This window comes from Chinchilla lanigera, unplaced genomic scaffold (assembly GCF_000276665.1).
Source record: "Chinchilla lanigera isolate Chin_1 unplaced genomic scaffold, ChiLan1.0 scaffold00007, whole genome shotgun sequence".
NCBI lineage: Eukaryota > Metazoa > Chordata > Mammalia > Rodentia > Chinchillidae > Chinchilla > Chinchilla lanigera.
This window is the reverse complement of record NW_004955408.1, coordinates 21,778,205-21,796,268: the sequence shown is the minus strand read 5'-3', so window position 1 is coordinate 21,796,268 and position 18,064 is coordinate 21,778,205. Positions and strand designations below refer to the sequence as shown.

At 46.5% G+C, this 18,064-nt stretch overlaps 1 protein-coding gene across 3 annotated transcripts in view; it reads left to right on the top strand.

Moving 5' to 3' along the window:
* Positions 1 to 18,064, top strand: part of Slit3 (slit guidance ligand 3) — a gene marked incomplete at its 5' end in the record, with an annotated part of 603,472 nt that overhangs the window by 526,690 nt on the left and 58,718 nt on the right. For all 3 annotated transcript variants that reach the window (XM_005376304.2, XM_013509153.1, XM_013509145.1), the window contains 3 exon segments: positions 8,097 to 8,165; positions 9,632 to 9,703; positions 10,490 to 10,561. In XM_005376304.2, coding sequence (XP_005376361.1) covers positions 8,097 to 8,165; positions 9,632 to 9,703; positions 10,490 to 10,561 — 213 coding nt within the window.

Genomic DNA, 18,064 nt, shown 5'->3' with positions numbered 1-18,064 from the left:
GTAACCTGGCTTGTTAAGGATATGCAGTGGACATGAGTCCTCTCAAAATCTGCCATCTGCAGTTAAGCGGGGAGAAGGCAAACCTAGGGCCCCGCCACATCGTCTGGGTACCTGTCAGTGTTCTGGCCACGTCCATGCTGACAGCTGGGCTTTCTCTGGCCATGCCAGCTGCTGCCCGGAAAGAGGCTGCTTCCTCCTGCCTCCGCGCCGAGCACACTCCCCAGAGCACTGAATAGAGCCGTTGGCCCACACTGACTGCATGCTTGCCTTCCTCTGGCCTAGGAGACAGACAGAAATGTACCTCCAGCCAGCTGGGGGCAGTTAATGCCATCTTTAGAGAAGGGGCTGGCTCTAGACACGGCAGCCCTTAGGAGTCCAGGCACAGGCGTTGGCCCAGCTAAGACCTCAGCAGATGGCATCCGTAGAGGACGCTTCTCAGCATTGTCAGGTGGTGGGGACACTGGGAGGCCTGAGCACAGACCGAGGCCTAAGGAAGCTGCCTGCACTTGTTCAAGTCTGCATGGAGTTCACTGTACGCCACTGTCCGAGGAGCTAATGCCACAAGAACATCCCTGCTCCCAGAAACTTAGAATGGGGAGGAAAGATAACACGAAAACTAACCAGTAAGTGACCCATTTCAGATAAGGAATACAGTAGGATTTCCCAGGAAAGTAAAGAGGAGAAATGAGTGGAAAGTACACGTTCTCAGGAGCCCCTCAAGGTGGAAAATCTTATATTGAAGAAACCAAGGTCTTGAGATGCAGCAGAGGCAATAAGAAAGAGAGATGTGTGTATTAGAAGCTTGAGAAGGCACGTGTAAATCCTGCGAGCGGGTGACGGCTGACTCCTTGTCCCTGGAGAAATGCAAGAGCCAGGGAAGGATTTTAAGGAGGACAGTGGCCTGGTCCAATTCTCATTTTAGAAGTATTATGCTGAGTGAAGACTAGGGAATGGATGGCTAAGAATCAATTCTTTTGATAAGCATATGTGTTATGGGATATAGATGTGTGTATGCATACGTGTGTGTATGTATATCTGAAATTCTCAAGATCTATCCACAGAGTCTTTCACTGAATCTTCATAATCACATCAAGGCAATGATTATTATAATCCACACTGTACAACTGAATAAGTGCAGAGTCAGAGAGGGTCAGTCCCTCATCCAAGATCACACAGCTATTACAGAGCCAGAATGTAAGCCTCCACTGCCCAACTCCTGAGCTGCACCACATCATCCCAGGCATCTGGCAGAAATCCTGGCCCGGAGGAAGGTGCACTGGAAGGGGGCTGCTTTCCCCCTCCATCACCATTCAGCTGGTACCAGCATTCTTTGTGGGCATCAGTCAGTTCTGCAGAGCTGGAAACAGGGATGAGAGCCTCCATTCAAAGAGCTCTGTGTGGGTTTTTGTGCTAGGCAGATGCATCCCCATGTTCTTGCGCTGGGGCTGAAGCAGAGCATTTAAATGCAGGTCAACGCAAAGGCTGACCTGCTGGAAATGCTCCGCACTTCTAAGGCTGTGGGGCAGAGGGTAGTCTTCTGAAACGGTCCCTCCGGGGCCTGAGCTGCAGTTATAGGCAACTTTGGAGTTCAGAGTTTTCATCAAGGGCTTCCTACAAAGGGAGCTTTCCCTCACAGCCGCATCTGCATTTCTGAAAGTGGAACCTTTTGATTCTGCATCTTCCAAGCTGCCATGCCAGGTCACCGGGGACATTCTGTGCTGAAAGCGGCTCCCACTCGGCTCTGTAGTGCCAAATGCAGCTCCGCCCAGGGAGCGCTAGGGTTTCATCATCCGGATGATGTTGCCTGAGCAATGTGTTGCCAGGCAATGTGTGGGAAAGCCGTGGTGAGCAGCACGGACAGGCTTCTGCCAGCGTTAATCACAGAGTCACACAAAGATGTCCCCGCGCAGTTACACGCTGTGAAGAAAATACACCCAAAGCTTTGGGGGCCTGTAATGCCACCTGTGAGTGAGGAGGCTGATAGGAGGGAGATAAGGTGGTTCTAGAACTGAGATCTGGGCACTGTAGGAGATAAGCAGTAAGGAGGGAGGAAAAGGACCCGTATAGGCAAAGGCCTGGGCCCCCTCCCCTCAAAGGGGGTTGGGACAGCTGAGGAAGGCCAGGGTCGGTGGAACTGGAACCAGCGGAGAAGGGTAAGTTTTATCTGAGGTAAACCAGAATAGGGAGGCTAATTTCACGTGTCAGTTCCATGAGGCTGTGGTACCCAGTTAGTCTAGATGTTGCTGTGAATGCATTTTATAGATGCAATCAGTACCTACAATCAGTAGACTGTTTAAGTAATAGAGATTACAATTCCTAATATGGAAGTGGGTCTCATCTAATCAGTTGAGGATTTTAAGAAGGAGGCGGAAGGACTAAGGTTTCCCAGAGAAAAAGGAATTCTGCCCCAGAATTTCTGAGAACTATAGAAATCCTGCTTGAGTTTCCAGTGCCCCATCAGCCTGGTCTATGGATTCTAAACTTGCCAGCTTCACAGTAGCATGAGCCAATTCCTTAATAGAAGTTCATATCACACAGAGTACAAAGACAAAAACGACAACAATTTACATTAAAGATCTTGACTGGCTTTAATTTGTGATTCTTACCTGGCAAGCCTTCATTTCATAAAATAGAATGAGTGTTTCAGTAGGCTAACCAGAAAAGCTGGTTTCCCAGGCAGAGAATTGCTGAAAAAAGCAGGAACAACAAAAATAGGATTCGGGGCTGGGGATTTAGCTCAGCGGCAAAAAGCGCCTGCCTGGCAAGCGCAAGGTCGTGAGTTCGGTTCCCGGTACCGGAGAAAAACCAAAAAAAAAAACAAAACAAACCAAAAATAGGATTCAAAAGTTCTTTCCTTATAAGGCCCAGACAGGGAAAGAGAAGAATAGGAAAATCTCTGGTTAATGCCAGGTTACTTTAGGTGACTTTTTTGTATAAGGGTTAAAGCAAAGAACACTCTCTGACCTTGTCTATTGAAACTAGCCTGCTTAGGAAATTTGGATCTTACCTCATTTTTCCTGGTATCTTAGAAGGTCAGGTGAACAGCCTAGTTTCAATTTGTTGGTGGGGTATTTTAGCATGGGTGATTCTGTTTTGATTTTTAGTCTGGTCTATTAGAGCCTAGCGCTGGAACATAGTCCAAAACCATGGTCTCCTGAAATCTGTACACACACACACACACACACACACACACACACACACGCACTGTTTGGTTTTGTTTCTCTGAAGAACCCTGACTGTTATGAGGACTGACCACAGAGGTTTTGTCAGGCTTGGGCAGGAGTTGGGTGACCATTCTCTAACAAAGCAGTGGGGGCTTTAAGCAGGTACAGACATTACACTGGCACAGTGCAGATCACAGCCCAGCTGCAGCCCACAGCTGGCTCTGTGGGCACCAGTGGCTCGAGATGCAGCCATCATGCTGTCCATCCTCCAGGGTCCCAACTCCTTGTCTCAGATAAGAACGCTGTCAGCATCCCTGAATCCCAGTGGCCATTTATGCTTCTTCTCAACTGTCAGCAAATCCCTGCACTTGCAGAGCATGGTGTGGCATACAGTGTAACCCGGGCCAGGCGCAGGACATTCCTAGAGCCCACTGTGGGCTTTTGGTTTTCTTTTTAGAACCCAGAGTCCTATTCAAAAAATAGGCGCTGGGGGTGTAGCTCAGCGGCACAGTGCCTGACTGGCAAGTGCAATGTCATGAGTTCGATCCCCAGTACCGAAAAAAAAACTTAAAAAAAAAAAATAGTTGAGCCCCTTTTATGAACTGAACACTGTACTGTGTACTGGGGATATAGCAAGCACCAAAACTGGCAAACATCTCTGCCCTCATAGAACTTATAGGCTAGCAGGGTTCAGAGAAAAAATAAATTCTATAGTAGAATATAGTTGGCCCCTATTGTACCCATGGATTCTGCATCTTCAGACTCGACTCATTGTAGATTGAAAATATTTGGGAAAGGAATTGCATCTGTAATGAACAGGTACAGATATTTTGTTATTTTTCCTAAACAATACAGTCAACCAACTGTTTATATAGAATTTACATTGAATTATGTATTATAAACCACCTAGAGATGATTTAAAAGAATACAGGAAGATATACATACATTATACACTATTAAGATGGCATTTTATATGAGGGACTCACACGTCCTTGAATTTTGGTAGCAGTGGGGTCCTGTAACCAACCCTCCATGGGACAACTGTATATAATCTCAAAAACATAATGATTTAAACTGACAATAAAGAGTTCAAAGTGCAAAGATGAAACAGCATTGAGTTGACTACTCTTGCTGCAGAATCCAACAGACATGAGTTTAAATCCTGTTCCCACACTTATTGTTTACTTCTCTGGGCCTTAGCAAAATACCTTCCATCTCAGCTCCAGAGAATTAGATGAGGAAATAGACCTGAGTCTGTCCCAAAGCACTGGGACTAAACCTCAGAGAGCACTGGTGAGTTTGGCTCGAGTTCTGTTCTTGTCCTTGTCCTATGTTTCTGTGAGATAAAGTTATAAACCTTAAGCAGAACGGTAATTAGTGTCACCCAGTCCATTAAGCCCAGATAGGCATCAGACACCCAGGTGGGTGACCAGAACCACGTGGGCCCACCCCTTCCTAAAATGTTCCTGTTTTAGAAGTCACAGATAAGCCAAGGTTAATGATGTCAGCCATCCACCCTTGCTGCATGCCCGGCTTCCCATTGGATCAATGTTAGCTAAGTAGCTGTACTTGTAATTTTATTGGTTGACTATAGTTTGACCTACATTATACCCATATTTGTGACTTTGCTGTATAAATTACCCCTGACACAGGGACTTGGTGGCAACACACTTTTGGAACCTCTCCTGTCCCTCAGAAACTATTCCTATTCCTCAGTAAACTACTCTGAAAAATATAACTTAAAAATGTTTTAAAGTTACTTGCCTTCAGGCACATAGCACGCCTAACCCATGGCCCTCTTCCTCTGAGCTTCTCATGTGCTTTCTGCAATATCCCAGCAAGGAGACACAAGCTCTGGGCATTTCACTCTAGTTTCTATCTTAGGGGCCTCGGGTTTGCTAAGTAGTCAGAGCAAACCACTGGAAACCAGAGAACATGCAGAATGAGGGACATAAGTGCTAAATCGTAGTTATTTTCTCGTTGCTTGGACACAATACCCAACACCTATAAGTTAAAGGAGGAAGGAAGGGTTTATTTCAGCTCTCAGTTTGTAAATGTTTCAGTCCATAGTCAGCTGGCTCCAAGGCAGGGTGGCATGGCAGAGGGGCATGGCAGAGGACACCTGGAAGCCCTGGTCAACCTTGACCTCTGCATCTGCTTCAGAACAGATGAGCTCCAGACCTCTGCATGGTCTTCCTTGTGCCCACTGTCCTCCCTGGCTCATGAGATTTCAGCCTCTGCACCTTCTCTCCCTGCCTTGATGCTTAGACTTGGGACCCTCCACAAGCTGTCCATGGGCTGTGTCCTGGTCACTTTTCTCTCGTTGCTGAGACAAAATACCTGACACCCAGAATTAAGGAAGGAAAGGTTTATTTAGCTCACAGTTTGTGGAGGTTTCAGTCTATACTCAGCTGGCTCCGTGGCAGGGTGGCACATAGCAGAGGGCAACTGTTCATGGCAGCGGAAGACAGCAAAAGCAACAAGAGCAAAAGGGAACAGTGGTGGCAAGAAGCCTCTTTCCCTCCCTTACATTGTATACAAACTATCCACCCCAGGGCGGGTGTAGCATTCACATCCATAATCCCAACATTGGACCATGGATCAATCAAACTCCAGAAGCCCACCCCGTGACTGCATGAGGCTTTGAGGGGACACCTGGACACAAACCATAATGGGCTGGCTTTCCTCTCTCCCACCTCTGTTCTTTCTCATCCTGTGTCTCAGCTGCTGCTTTTTACACTGAGCCCGTGGGCATTCTCCAACACAGCACTCTGCTACTTCCCTCCAAAGCACAGATTATAATTTGCAATTCACATCTGTGTGTATGCCCCTCTCTTTACCCTCTTCCATTAGTGTTTGTTTTAGTTTGAGTTTTGTTTTTTTGAGAAAAGGTCTCATTATGCTACCCAGGCTGGCCTCAAACTTGTGATCCTCCTGCCTCAGCCTCCTAAGGAGACTGGATTACAGGCATGTACCACCATGCCCAGTTGCCATTAGAGCTTTAATCATGCAAAAGCAGCAGGCATTGCTGCTGCCTTATTTACTAGTACATTCAGTACCTGGAACATCATAGATATTCAATAAATACTTGTGTCTGAATAAATGAATACAGGAACAAATGGATTTCTCTTAGCTCTTCTGCCTGTGGGGACCATCCAAACATGTGCATGGCTGAATTTTGGGCCAGCTGATAAAGCTTCCTGAAGAGAGATATGGAATCTGGTTCCCCAGCATCCAGCATAGCTCTTGGCATATAATAGGCACACAAAAGTATCAAGGACCAAAGGGACATTAATCCAATATCCTATGGCAACCAAAGAGCTTATCAGGTCCTACCTGATAGTCTGTGCCATGGGAATCCCTGGGGGCTGACCATAGGAAGAGAGTCTTAATTATAAATCTGAACCTGGCTCAGTCATTGACACACTTTCCACATCCTGTTTTAACTCACTTCTCCCCCCATTCAATCATTTTGTGGAAAGGGACAAAAGACACTGGGCAGTGTGTTCACACCCTGTTACTCAGTGCGGTCTGTGGACCGGCAGTGCCCACTACCAGGAAGCTTTTGAGAAGTACAGATTCTCCAACTTGCCCCCAGTTATCGGATCGGAGTCTGCTTTTCTAGCAAGATTACAGATGATTCGCGTGTATGTTAAACTCTGAGAAGCACTGAGCGATATAGCAAAAGATAGATCCTGAGTCGGTCCTGGAGCTAAAGGCAGGCATTGCATGAATAAAGCGCATCACTGGGTATTGACGATGTGAGAGTAAACATGGTAAGAGCTTTGAATGAAGAGAAATTCACCCACAACAGGAAGCTTGGGAGAAGGGCTTCATAGCAAGAATAGGAGTGAACGAACTGGCCTATGTCCCCACTGCAGGGCAGTCATAATTTTCATAGGCAGTAACAGCCTTTGTAACTCATGATTACATAATTTCAATGGAATCTCCTCCTCTGATCTTAAACCACACTTGAGTTTCCGGCCTCACCCTTCCTGAGCAATCAGTGCAAAGGCCTAGAGTCCAGACTAAGCCTTTGTCTGTCCAGGAGAGTCCTCATTTATTGAGCACGTCTTCATTCTGAAGCCTGTCCCCTTCAGCCATATGGCCCTCCTGCTGGGAACTGTAGCACAGTGTTCCAGGTAACAGAAAGAAGCCCCTCTTTTCTCAGTGTCTTTTTTTTTTTTGGAGACAAGATCTCTCTTTGTAGTGCTGCCTGGCCTTGAACTCATTATGTAGCCCAGGCTGGCCTCGAATTTGTGGCAATCCTCCTGCCTGCCTCAGCCCCCCAAGTGCTGGGAATACAGGTGTGCACCATGCCTAGCTTACTTTTCTTAGTTTCCAAATGCACATTGGAGATGCTCAACATTGGATTAAAGTTTCTAAGATGAATCTTGGATCACTTCTTCTACCACCCTGCAGGAGCCAAATAGCTGTGCAAAATCATGATGAAAGTACAGGTAGAGAGACCTGGGTTCAAGTCCTAGCTCAGCCACTTGCTTGCTATGTGACCTTGGGCAAGTTTTTCAACATCTCTGATCTACTGCTTTCTAGAAATTAAATCTCTGCTATATAAGGATACTGTGATGGCTTAGCATAAACTGAGTATTTGATGTATTAAGCAAATATGCGTTAAACACCTACTATCTATTAGCCCTTTAAAGAGCTTTGGGGGGATCTAAGAGCGAGTAATTTTAGATAAGAGCCCTGTATCATGAAACTTATTAAGTCCAAGGGAGGACAACTTCATTAGTGGAATGATCACCCAAATAAATATTCAGTGACAAATGTAATATGTGCTTTGAAGAGAATAAAAAGCTATGAGAGTAAAAAAGGGAGCCAAGCTAGCCCATAGGGTCAGGGAGGCTCACTGAGAAGGTGACCAATTGTGCAGCCTTTTTCCCACGCGTTGTCCCTCTGCACCTCTTTCAGGTACCTGGAAGGAAATCACTTAACAGCTGTACCCAGAGAGCTGTCTGCGCTCCGACACCTGACACTTATGTAAGGACCCGGATGTTGGGTGGGACGTGTATTTTTGACTCCTGGGGTAATTCAGGAAACTGGTATGGAGGGTCATAGGGAAGAGTGCTGCTGGCTGAGGCAGCCTTTCTTAACTTTTTCCCCTGGGTGGAGTGGAGAAATGGCAACTAGGAGGAACAGATGGCCAAGACCTACCCGTGCAGAGTACCCAGAGCCTGGCATCGTGGGCCACCCGAACCACCTTCCTGCTTGGCTTGGGGGAGGGGCGAGGCCTCTGACCTTGCAGGGTCCAAGTTGAACTCCCGAGCCTTCCGTCTCCAGCTTCTTGCAAGCTACAGCTGTACCTGGATTTGCCAAAAGCATAAAATAGGCATTTCTCCTTTCTCTTCCTTTAATTCCATATGAAACATCCAAGTAGATGTTTCAAACCAAGGGTTGCTCGAGTGGTAGCTGCTACTACCTCTAAGACTTCCAAGACCTAAAAAACCCCTAATGGGAAGCAGAGGTGCTGAGTATGGGCTGGGCTCAGGAAGCCAGGCGGCCTGCTGCCTTGCCACAATGGGGCCCAGGAGAGGGCAGAAGAATTTTCAGAGCAGGTGATAATTGAAAGATGTCCGTGTCTGCTTAGGAGGGCAGGGGGCCAGGCCACAAGAGGAAAGTGAGAGCTCTTTCAGAATGAAAGAGCATCACTCTTTGGAAAGAAGCAGGCACACTGATGAAAGGGAGGAAAAAGCCACCTGTGTTTGGCCTAGATTCTTGGATATCTTCAAACCAGTGTCTAGATGAGGACATTACAGACATTTGAAGCCAGATAGTTCTTGGATGTGGGGAGCTGGCATGGATATTGTGGAATGTTTATCAGCATACCTGACCCCTACTAGATGCCAGTGGCACTTCTACCAGTAGTGACAACCAAAACCATCTTCAGACATTGCCTAATGTCATTGGAAAAGCAAAAGTTCCTCTAGTTTGGAACCACTGCTCTATAGCAATGATTATAAATGTCGGCTCTCCACAGGAGGAGGAGAAAGAAGAGGAGTTTTTAATACTTATGCGAAAACCCATGCTGGTCCATTTAAATCAAAATATCTGGGCATAAAACTCAGGTATCAGAGGATTTAAAAAACTCTCCAGGTGATTCAAATGTGGAGCTAATGTTGCCACGGCCCTGGGTACCTATCTCCAAGGAAAGGCTGTAGATTTATTTATTCCATTTTATCAGATTCCCTCTTAGGAGGAATGAAGTTGGTGGGGAGGTGCAGGTAGGTAGATGGACTGATGGATGGATCAGTGGATGGGTGGTGAGTGAGTGAGTGAGTGGGTGAAAGAGTAGGTGGACAGATAGGAGGATGACTGGGTGAATGAGCGGATGGATACATAGATGGGCAGATGAATGAATTTATTGTTGGAATTCATGTATGGTATTTTGGAATGGCCTCCTTCAGATGCAGTTTTGCAACTGTGACCCTTTTGTTTTACTTTTCCAGTGACCTGAGCAACAACAGCATCGGCGTCCTGACCAATTACACCTTCAGCAACATGTCTCACCTCTCGACTCTGTGAGTACAGCGAGAGTCCATATTTACTGTTCGCATGGGCCTGGCATTATGACCAGCTTTTCCCCCATCCCCTCAGTCTTAGGTTCTCCGTTTCAGTGCAGTGACCCTCAGGGCTGTGGTTGCCCAGGCAAAGGGTAAGCCTTTGTCATCAAAAGGAAAATAAAATAGGCTGGAACTTTACTGTCTAGGAAGACAGAGAAACTGGTAGAAACTGGAACTTCATTACTTCTGAAGAGGACTCTGTAAAACAGCTTCCAGGATGTGTGCATTTTCTTTCCCAGTGGAGGGTTTCCGTACGCAATTACATTTGCCCGGATCCATTTATTTTCCATTAGCTTTGCATGTCATAAGCACACACCATTTGACGGTAGGGAGAAGTTGTGGAAAGCTGGTGAGAGAGCCAGACTGCTATGGAACACAGTGGGAACCTGGGAAGCTGAAGCTCATGAGCTTCCTGCAGCTCGAGAGATGTTTCTCCTGCCTTTATTGTTAGAATGCTTTTGTCAATATATTAAGACTGGGAGAGCCACACGCCTGTAATCTCAGCAATCTGGAGGCTGAGGCAGGAGGATCGTTGTGAGTTCAAGACCAGCCTGGGCTACAAAGTGAGCTCAAGGGCAGCCTGAACTGCATAGTGAGACCCTGTCTCAAAACAAAAAAAAAAAAAAAAAAAAAGAAAAAGACTGGGAAATTGAAGCTTTTTGCTCTGACTGGTCCAGTGTAAATAGTGCACCATGAGTAGTGAGAATAGGACCAGCTAACAGGCTCCTATCCCCCTTTCCACAGGATCCTGAGCTACAACCGGCTGAGATGCATCCCTATCCATGCCTTCAACGGGCTGCGGTCTCTCCGTGTGCTGTGAGTACTGGGGACAGTGCTAAGCTACCCCATGCTGGGTAACAGCAGGAGGAGTGCTGAGCACTCCTCTTCCTCGCTCTCCTTTGCTCCAGGCCCACACCTCCCACCCAGCACTCTGTTTGCTCAGAGAGGTCCAGAGAGAACCCCTAAGAGTGAGTCACCCACTCCAGGGGTGCAGCCTATTCCCGCTTGTGGAACCTTGGGCACCTCATAGAACTCTTCTGAGTCTCCATCTCTTTATGTGTAAAATGGGATGGGCAGTGCTTCCCTTTTGAAGATAGGGATGCATAGTTACATCCTGCCCTCTGGTAGTGTGGCACAAGGCCTCATTTTGATGATCAGTGTGCAGGTGTGGCACCTGGCCTCAGGAGTGACTCGGAGTGGTCATCCTCTGCGAGGAAACAAAGCTCACACACCAGAGATCACAGGCTCCTGTTGCAGCTCACCGAGTTGGCTCAGAGTATGTTTTACCAAAAGAAAAAGAAGTTTTAATAAGCTGCCAATATTTAAGTAATGCAGGGTCCTCCCCTCCTCACTCAGGGAAATCCCTATTTCCACATTCTGTTAGAAAATTGAAAGTCCTGGCCACGCAAGGCCCTTGCCTCTGCATTCTGTCGTGGCTGAGCAGCCCTGCTTTACACAGAGCTGTACACCTGTCCCACCCTTGTCATCTGTCTGGCCACGTCCTACAGTGGAGTTAGGACAGCCTACGTGAGGCAGATTTGCTCTGTATAAAGTCTCAGGGCTGTGGAGTCACCTGCTTTCCTAGCACAGCTCTATTCCTCCCTCATTGTGTGTCTTTTCATCCATAAAATCAGATAATTATGGTAATTGCCTCGTAGAGTCTTATAAGGATTAAATGAGATGCTGTATGTAATGGACTTAGCATAGGATTGGCTACTGTAAGCACGTAGTAAATACCCATTTGTAATTACTGTTCTCACTTCATGGCTTGCTAGGGCAGGAAGAAACCCAACCTAAGCCCTATGGATGACCTGCTTTCTGTACTTTTACATCTTGCATGTATTTTATTTGTAAAAGACACTGTGAATGGATCCATTGACTATCAAACCTTGAATGATATTGTCATGAGAACAGAGACGCCAGACACTTTGCCCAAACCTGTCCATCTCTTCCATTTTTGGCCCATTATTACTATAGCATTAACCACCATATTTAATGGGGTTTTTCAGGGCTATTTCTTCCCATAACCTTTTGTAACAATGCTGTCAGCTTGGGCAGATACCATTTTTAAAAATGGGGAAACTGAGGCCCACATTGAAGTAGCAATGGGTAAACTGAGGTAAAGCAGATAACCCAGGTCTACTAGTCAGTCCCAATCCGGTCTCCTGATTCAGAGTCCCAGCACCCTTCCCGGGGCCTGGTAGCAGTCAGCAAACAGCACCCAACAAGCTGGTCCATTCCAGCCAGAGGCTCCAGACTGATGTGATTTATTGAACCCCACAAAACACCCATGTCAGCGACAACTCCCGCCACATGTCATCTGCGCTGTTATTAAAAATCAGTCCTCTGGGGGCAAAGAAGTACCCGCAGTGACAGTGTGCAATCTGTTACTGTCACTTATTTATTATCCACCTTCTCTGGGGAGTTAGAGAATGGAAACATCAGCAAAACCATTTTCCCGTTCCCAATTGAACACGGCAGGAGACGCGCGTGTCTCATTGGCCAGGGTAAAAGCTGGACCAGTGTCCCCTTCCACTCCCACTATCCCCTCTTGATCCCAGTCTATTGCCTGCTGTCCCGGTCTAACAGTTCCGTATGAGGGTCTGCTGATGGGGATCCTACCAATTTTAAGCAGATCTGAGTGCATATGCTCTTAATTAAAGTTGGGACAACTCATTGTGTAAGAGGAAGAGAAAAAATAGCATTTCCTGTCTATCTGCTATCTACTGGGGTAGTGGGGTGAGCATCAGCAACCTGTCCAGGGTTTCTTTACTGCCTATGTGTCCCTCCCCAGCACCAGTACTACCATTAGTCAATGTGAAATACAAATGAACACACAGTACCCTGGTGCCTGTTTCTTGACTTCAGAATTAGTAGGCTTTTAGCATCCCTGTTTTAGAATCATGGGATCTCAGGGAAAAAAGGAGAGCTCTCAAACTCTCAATTCAACCATCTATCTCAGTGGGGAGCAAACATTTACTGCATAAAGGCCAATTCAGGAAAAATAAAGTGTTTACAGGCTACATTTTTATGATATTTGTATCCTTTCTCCCTGTAATTGCACATGTAGGAATTTATGTTAAAGAATAATTCAAAATGAGAGAAAGGTTCTGTGCATTAAGATCTTTGTTGCACTGTTATTTTTAACCTAAATTTTAAATATCACCTACAAGGGCCACAGTGGGGAAATGTTTAAGGAAGCTATAATACAACCAGTCAATGAAGTATAGTTATTAAAAGAGGTAAAGAAGAAAACTAGATAGCAATGTGGGGAAGGGTTTATCACTCAGCATTTACGTGGGTAAAGAAACATAACCTAGTTATAGCTCGTTAACATTTATGCCTATGAAGAAAGACTGTCAGGGGACAAATGAAAAAATATCATTAATAACCAGCTGTTGATACAGTTGTTTCTGTAATAAGTGAAGGCAAAATTAAAGATGAACGAAGATGTGACTTATTTACAAGTGAGGGAGTGGCGAGAAAGGTTTTTGACATCAGCAGTTACATTATCTGCCATTGCGGCGGAACATTTACATAGCCTCTTGTTGCTGAGGGTTTCATTATCATGATGAAAATTTCAGAAATGATCAATGCTTAGTGTTTGACACAAAGAAAGAGATGAATATTACAATTTTAGCCATACACAAAGGTCAAAAGTAATCAGAAAGCAGTAGAAGACTTGGGGGTGCATGTATGTTTGAGTGTGTGTGTGGATGTATGGTGTTGGTGGGGGGTGCTGTGTATATGTGCTATATAGTGTGTGCGTGTGCATGCACACGCTGTATATATGTATGGTTTGTGTGTAGTGTGAGTGTTGTGTAGGGTATGTTTGCGGGTGGGTATAAATGCATTTCAGTGCACAAAACAGGAGGATGGTCAGTAGCCTTGTGTACAAAACATTGTGTGAAAACCTTTTCCTACTTCCCTGCTTACCTAAAAATAGCTAGAAGAGCACTTTCTTTTGCGTGCTGTAGTTCTTCGGGGATCCATGTATGCGCTGATCTTTGCCCCACACTGAGTCACATGCCTGGCATGCGTGTGGTCCCTAGTGTCTCTCCATTCCCGGCTACCGGAGGCCACCTGGAATCAGTTAGCACCGGGAGGCTGCTCAGAGCATGCTCAGGAAGCAGCCCATGGGGTTATCATTCATCATACTCAGTATTCCTCACCCCAAGTCCCTGAAGTAAGATTGTGCTGTTTATACCCATGCGGCTCACAGACGACATGAATCCTTCCTACAACAAACATCCCTGGGAAGGGCTCCATTTCCCTTTGCTTGATTGCCTTCCAAACAGAGACCTCACTCCCTTCCACGGAACTCAACCACACTTTTGACCAGTTGTTAAACATCAGAAAATTCTTCAGTTGAGCCAAAAGGTGATTCCTTGTATGAACCATGATCTGGGCTTGGCCTTTTCATAGCTCCAAAATAAAAATAAATAAAAAGTTTAGCCATAAAATCTTACATATGAAGATGTGTTAAAAAGTTTTCTGTCCAGACCTTTCATTTATAAGCTAAGGAGACCAGTTTAGAAAGGGTAGTGACTTGCTCAGGATTTTTCTCTTATTCATCCTTTCCTGGGGGCTGGGGATTTAGCTCAGTGGCACAGCGCCTGCCTGGCAAGCACAAGATCATGAGTTCAATTCCTGGTACCAGAGAAAACAAACAAACAAACAAAGATATCCTTTCCTAAGTGTGCTAAATTCAGGGTGGGGGAAGTCAGTGAATGATCCACAAGTGCTAATCTCAGGGAGCCTTGGTCTAGAGAGGAAGTAGTTGGTAAGCACCTGCAGTATAGATGACACCTGCGAGAAGAACCCAAGCATACAGTAGGGGGCTCAGAGCCCAGTCCTGGCCACCCGAAAGGCTTTCCAAAAGGACAGACCGTGCACTGCACCTGGGGCCAAGTGCTTCCATTACATTATCATACCACCCTTCCCCCTGTGGAGAATATGCCTCAGTTGTCTCCATTTCACAGAGGAGTAAACTGAGGCCGAGTAAAATGAAGTAACTTTCCCACAGTGACACGACCCATGGACAGCAGCGTTGAGATTTACCTCCAAGACTATATTCACTTTCAGAATCATTCCTCTTAACCTTTACTTCCAAGGCCAAGACCAAGATTCTAGTGAGGGTTACTGGAGTCGGGGTGAGAGTGAGGAACATTCTCAGCAGGAAATATTCAAGAGCCTGAAGAGAGGCCCTGAGGTCAGCATGGGTGAGTGGGCTGAGGGAGTCACAAGAAGCTGCAGATGTGGCTGGAATGCGGCTTCTGAGGCTAAAGCAGGCAGATGTGCAGAGCGGCCACAAGGTGCGGGCTAAGCCCAGGCTGGAGCCCATGTCTCGCGGCTCCCAGCCCAGCGGGCTTCCCCCCACATCTACCTCTTTCCCATCACAGGTGATTGCTGTCTTACCCTACACCCCTTTCAGACCTTTCCTGAAAACCGGAGGGCCACAGCCTACTAGGAATGAAGGGTCTTCTTCCTGCCCACAGAGGCCTCTGATGTGTGAACGGGGCTGCTGAGAAGAAAGGTGGCCCAGAACCCCTCTGCCAAATTTAGTGTGTGTCCTCTCCAGTCCTGGGATCAGGCCTGAGGACCTCCTACCGCCTTGGAAAGGAGTAAAATGCATGAAATCAAGTTTCCACTCTATATAGGGAACTCTTCGAGAGGACTGGCTCTCCGGTACTTCCAAGAGCACAGAGATGCCAGGGCTGACGTGATCAGGAACTTCTCCTGTGCAGGCCTTGCCTTGGGTCTTGCACAGGGTCCCGCATCATCTACAGCACTTGCCTCCTCTCTTTTAGACCTCATAGTTGGTTTATGAAGTGGTGGTCAGATCCCTTCCTCACTAAGGGGAGAGAAAGTTAGCTCAAACCACCTCAAGCCTAAAAAAAGAATTTATCAAGTCAGGTAACTGAAAACTTCAGTGGTAAGTAATGGGCTGTGTGGCTGGATGCAGTGTTCCAATGACACTGTTGGAAATGTGGCACTCTCTGAGCCCTCTCTCCTGAGTCGGTCTAGCTCTCAGGCAGTCTCTCAACGTGAGGCACAGAGCATCCATTAGCAGGCCCACAGAAGGAAGCCATCGGACTTCATAGCTCCAGAGAAAGCCAAGAAGTATAGGAAAGTTTCAGCTGTCCCCCTGTTTAAGTTCACCTCTAAGTCTATTCAATAGATAGACTGAGAAAAAGCGTACAAACACACAGGCACACAGGAGCCATATCACATACGAAAATGCAAAGCAGGACCAGATAAGTGAGGCTTAAATAACTTCTTCATGGAAAAGAATGGAGTGGGGGTACTTGGGCAATTGTAGAGGGGTCATAAAAAACGTTTAAGGGAGAAAATGAGCCTGGGAAACGGGTACCAAGTTCCTCTAGGCTCTTGCTATGGTGTTTGATTCTCAGTCTCCTCTGTGATGTGAGTTTACTTTTGCTGAGTTAATAAAATGTTAGTAAGAAGACTGAAGATATTTGCATTTTTGTGGTTGATCTGGTGTGTGATAAGGAAACTTGGGAAAGTTCCTTCCTATGCTTCAGGAGAGAAGGGATCAAGAGAAATTGGGGAAAAGGTAGATGGCAGGGATGCAGGGTATGTTCAGAGAGACCTTGAAGTTGCTCCTGTAGTACAGCATGTCACAGCACCATACTTTGGGCTGTCGTTTTCTGAGCCTCCCAACCCACTGGGATCACATAGTCAGCTTCAGACCCGCACACTGTGACGACAGTGGGCCAGACCTGCACTGTGGCTCTGTCCGGGAGACCACACCTCTTGGACTGAAAACGGGAGAGGATAATTCCCAATGGACAGAGAGGACCTGCTACAGAAAAGATGGCGCTGACACTAAGCAACCCACACCCCTCAAAATATGTCTGCCTCTTCAAATAGATACTAGGAATTCCGTTATTTTAGAGTTGAAAAACTGAGGTACAGAAAGATGATCAGTTTTCTTGATTTACAAAGCCAGAGTATCAGAAGAAGGATTCCAACCCATGCAGTCTGACTCCAGAGCCTTGGTTCATAACCCTGGGTGACCTACGAGTGGCCTGGCCTGGTCAGAAGCAAATTCACCTAGCCCAACCCACAACCCACATTTAGGTCTAGAGTAGCTGCTAACAACCTTGTACAAACTGAGCACCTAGTGATTCAAAGACTCAAGGTTTAAGGTGTACAGAACTAAAAAGGTGGTTAAGTCCTAGTCTTGTCCTCATGAGGCCATCATCTGTATCTTGAAATTCTCAAGTGTGCCTTCAACATCCCCAAATAATCAGAAAGTGGGTGGGAGTCTCAAGCCTTGAAGGTGAGCCACTGGGAGTCGTGAGAGTTGCTAGTCAGGCTCAGTTCCTGCGAAGTGTGAGGGAGAAGGGACGGGACACTGAGGGTGTCTCAGGGAAACATACTCCTCTCCTCCACCATCATTTAGGATGGTGCTTTGACATGGAAGAGTCCCCCTTTGGAGGCCAGCCAGCTTGAGAACTTGCAGCACAGGCAGATTTCTCTAGATTTCTCTGGAGTTGTTGCGGTAAATTATGACACCAGTATTCTACAGCTTATAGAGTGCTCAGCAGCCCAGCTCGCAAGAGATGGGAATGTGATGTACAGGTGTCACAGCGCCAAAGCTGCCCTTGGATCATTTGGTGTTTCAAATTTAGAGCTTCAGTCAGGAGTGGCAGTGCATGCTGGTAATCCTAGCATTTGGGAGGCTGAGGCAGGAGGATCACCGTAAATTCAAAGTCAAAATTAAGAGTCTCATGCTTCTCTGGCAGCCCAACTCATTCACAAATTATTAACATCAGGGCTTGGTGCATTTGCAAAACAGCAAGCAGCCACCAAGTCATCTAAGGCAATAGCAGGCAGGAACTCATGGGATTCATATATAACCATAGGAATTAGAGACTAAATGGTACTAATAAGCTAATGGTACTAAATGGTGCTTCTAGCTCCTCCTTACCCAGGGAGACAAGAAGCCACCATGAACACTGTTTGGAAAACTACTAGCCATCTTCCAGCTGTCCTGGCTGCCTAATAATGGAGGATAACTTTCACCTTGAGAATCCCACCCATGAACCGTGAGGGGACCAGAGGAGCTGATGGTGATGAGGATGACAGTGGATGATACCTGTGAGAAAGAAGAGAGGAGGGGGTGGGAGGTAGCTTAGTGATAAGCATATGCTTAGCTTGTGCAGGTTCTCATTTCCATGGGCAGCATGATAGATGGATAGATGGATGGATGGATGGATGGATGGATGGATGGATGGATGGATGGATGAATAGATGGATGGATGGATGGATGGATGGATGGATGGATGGATG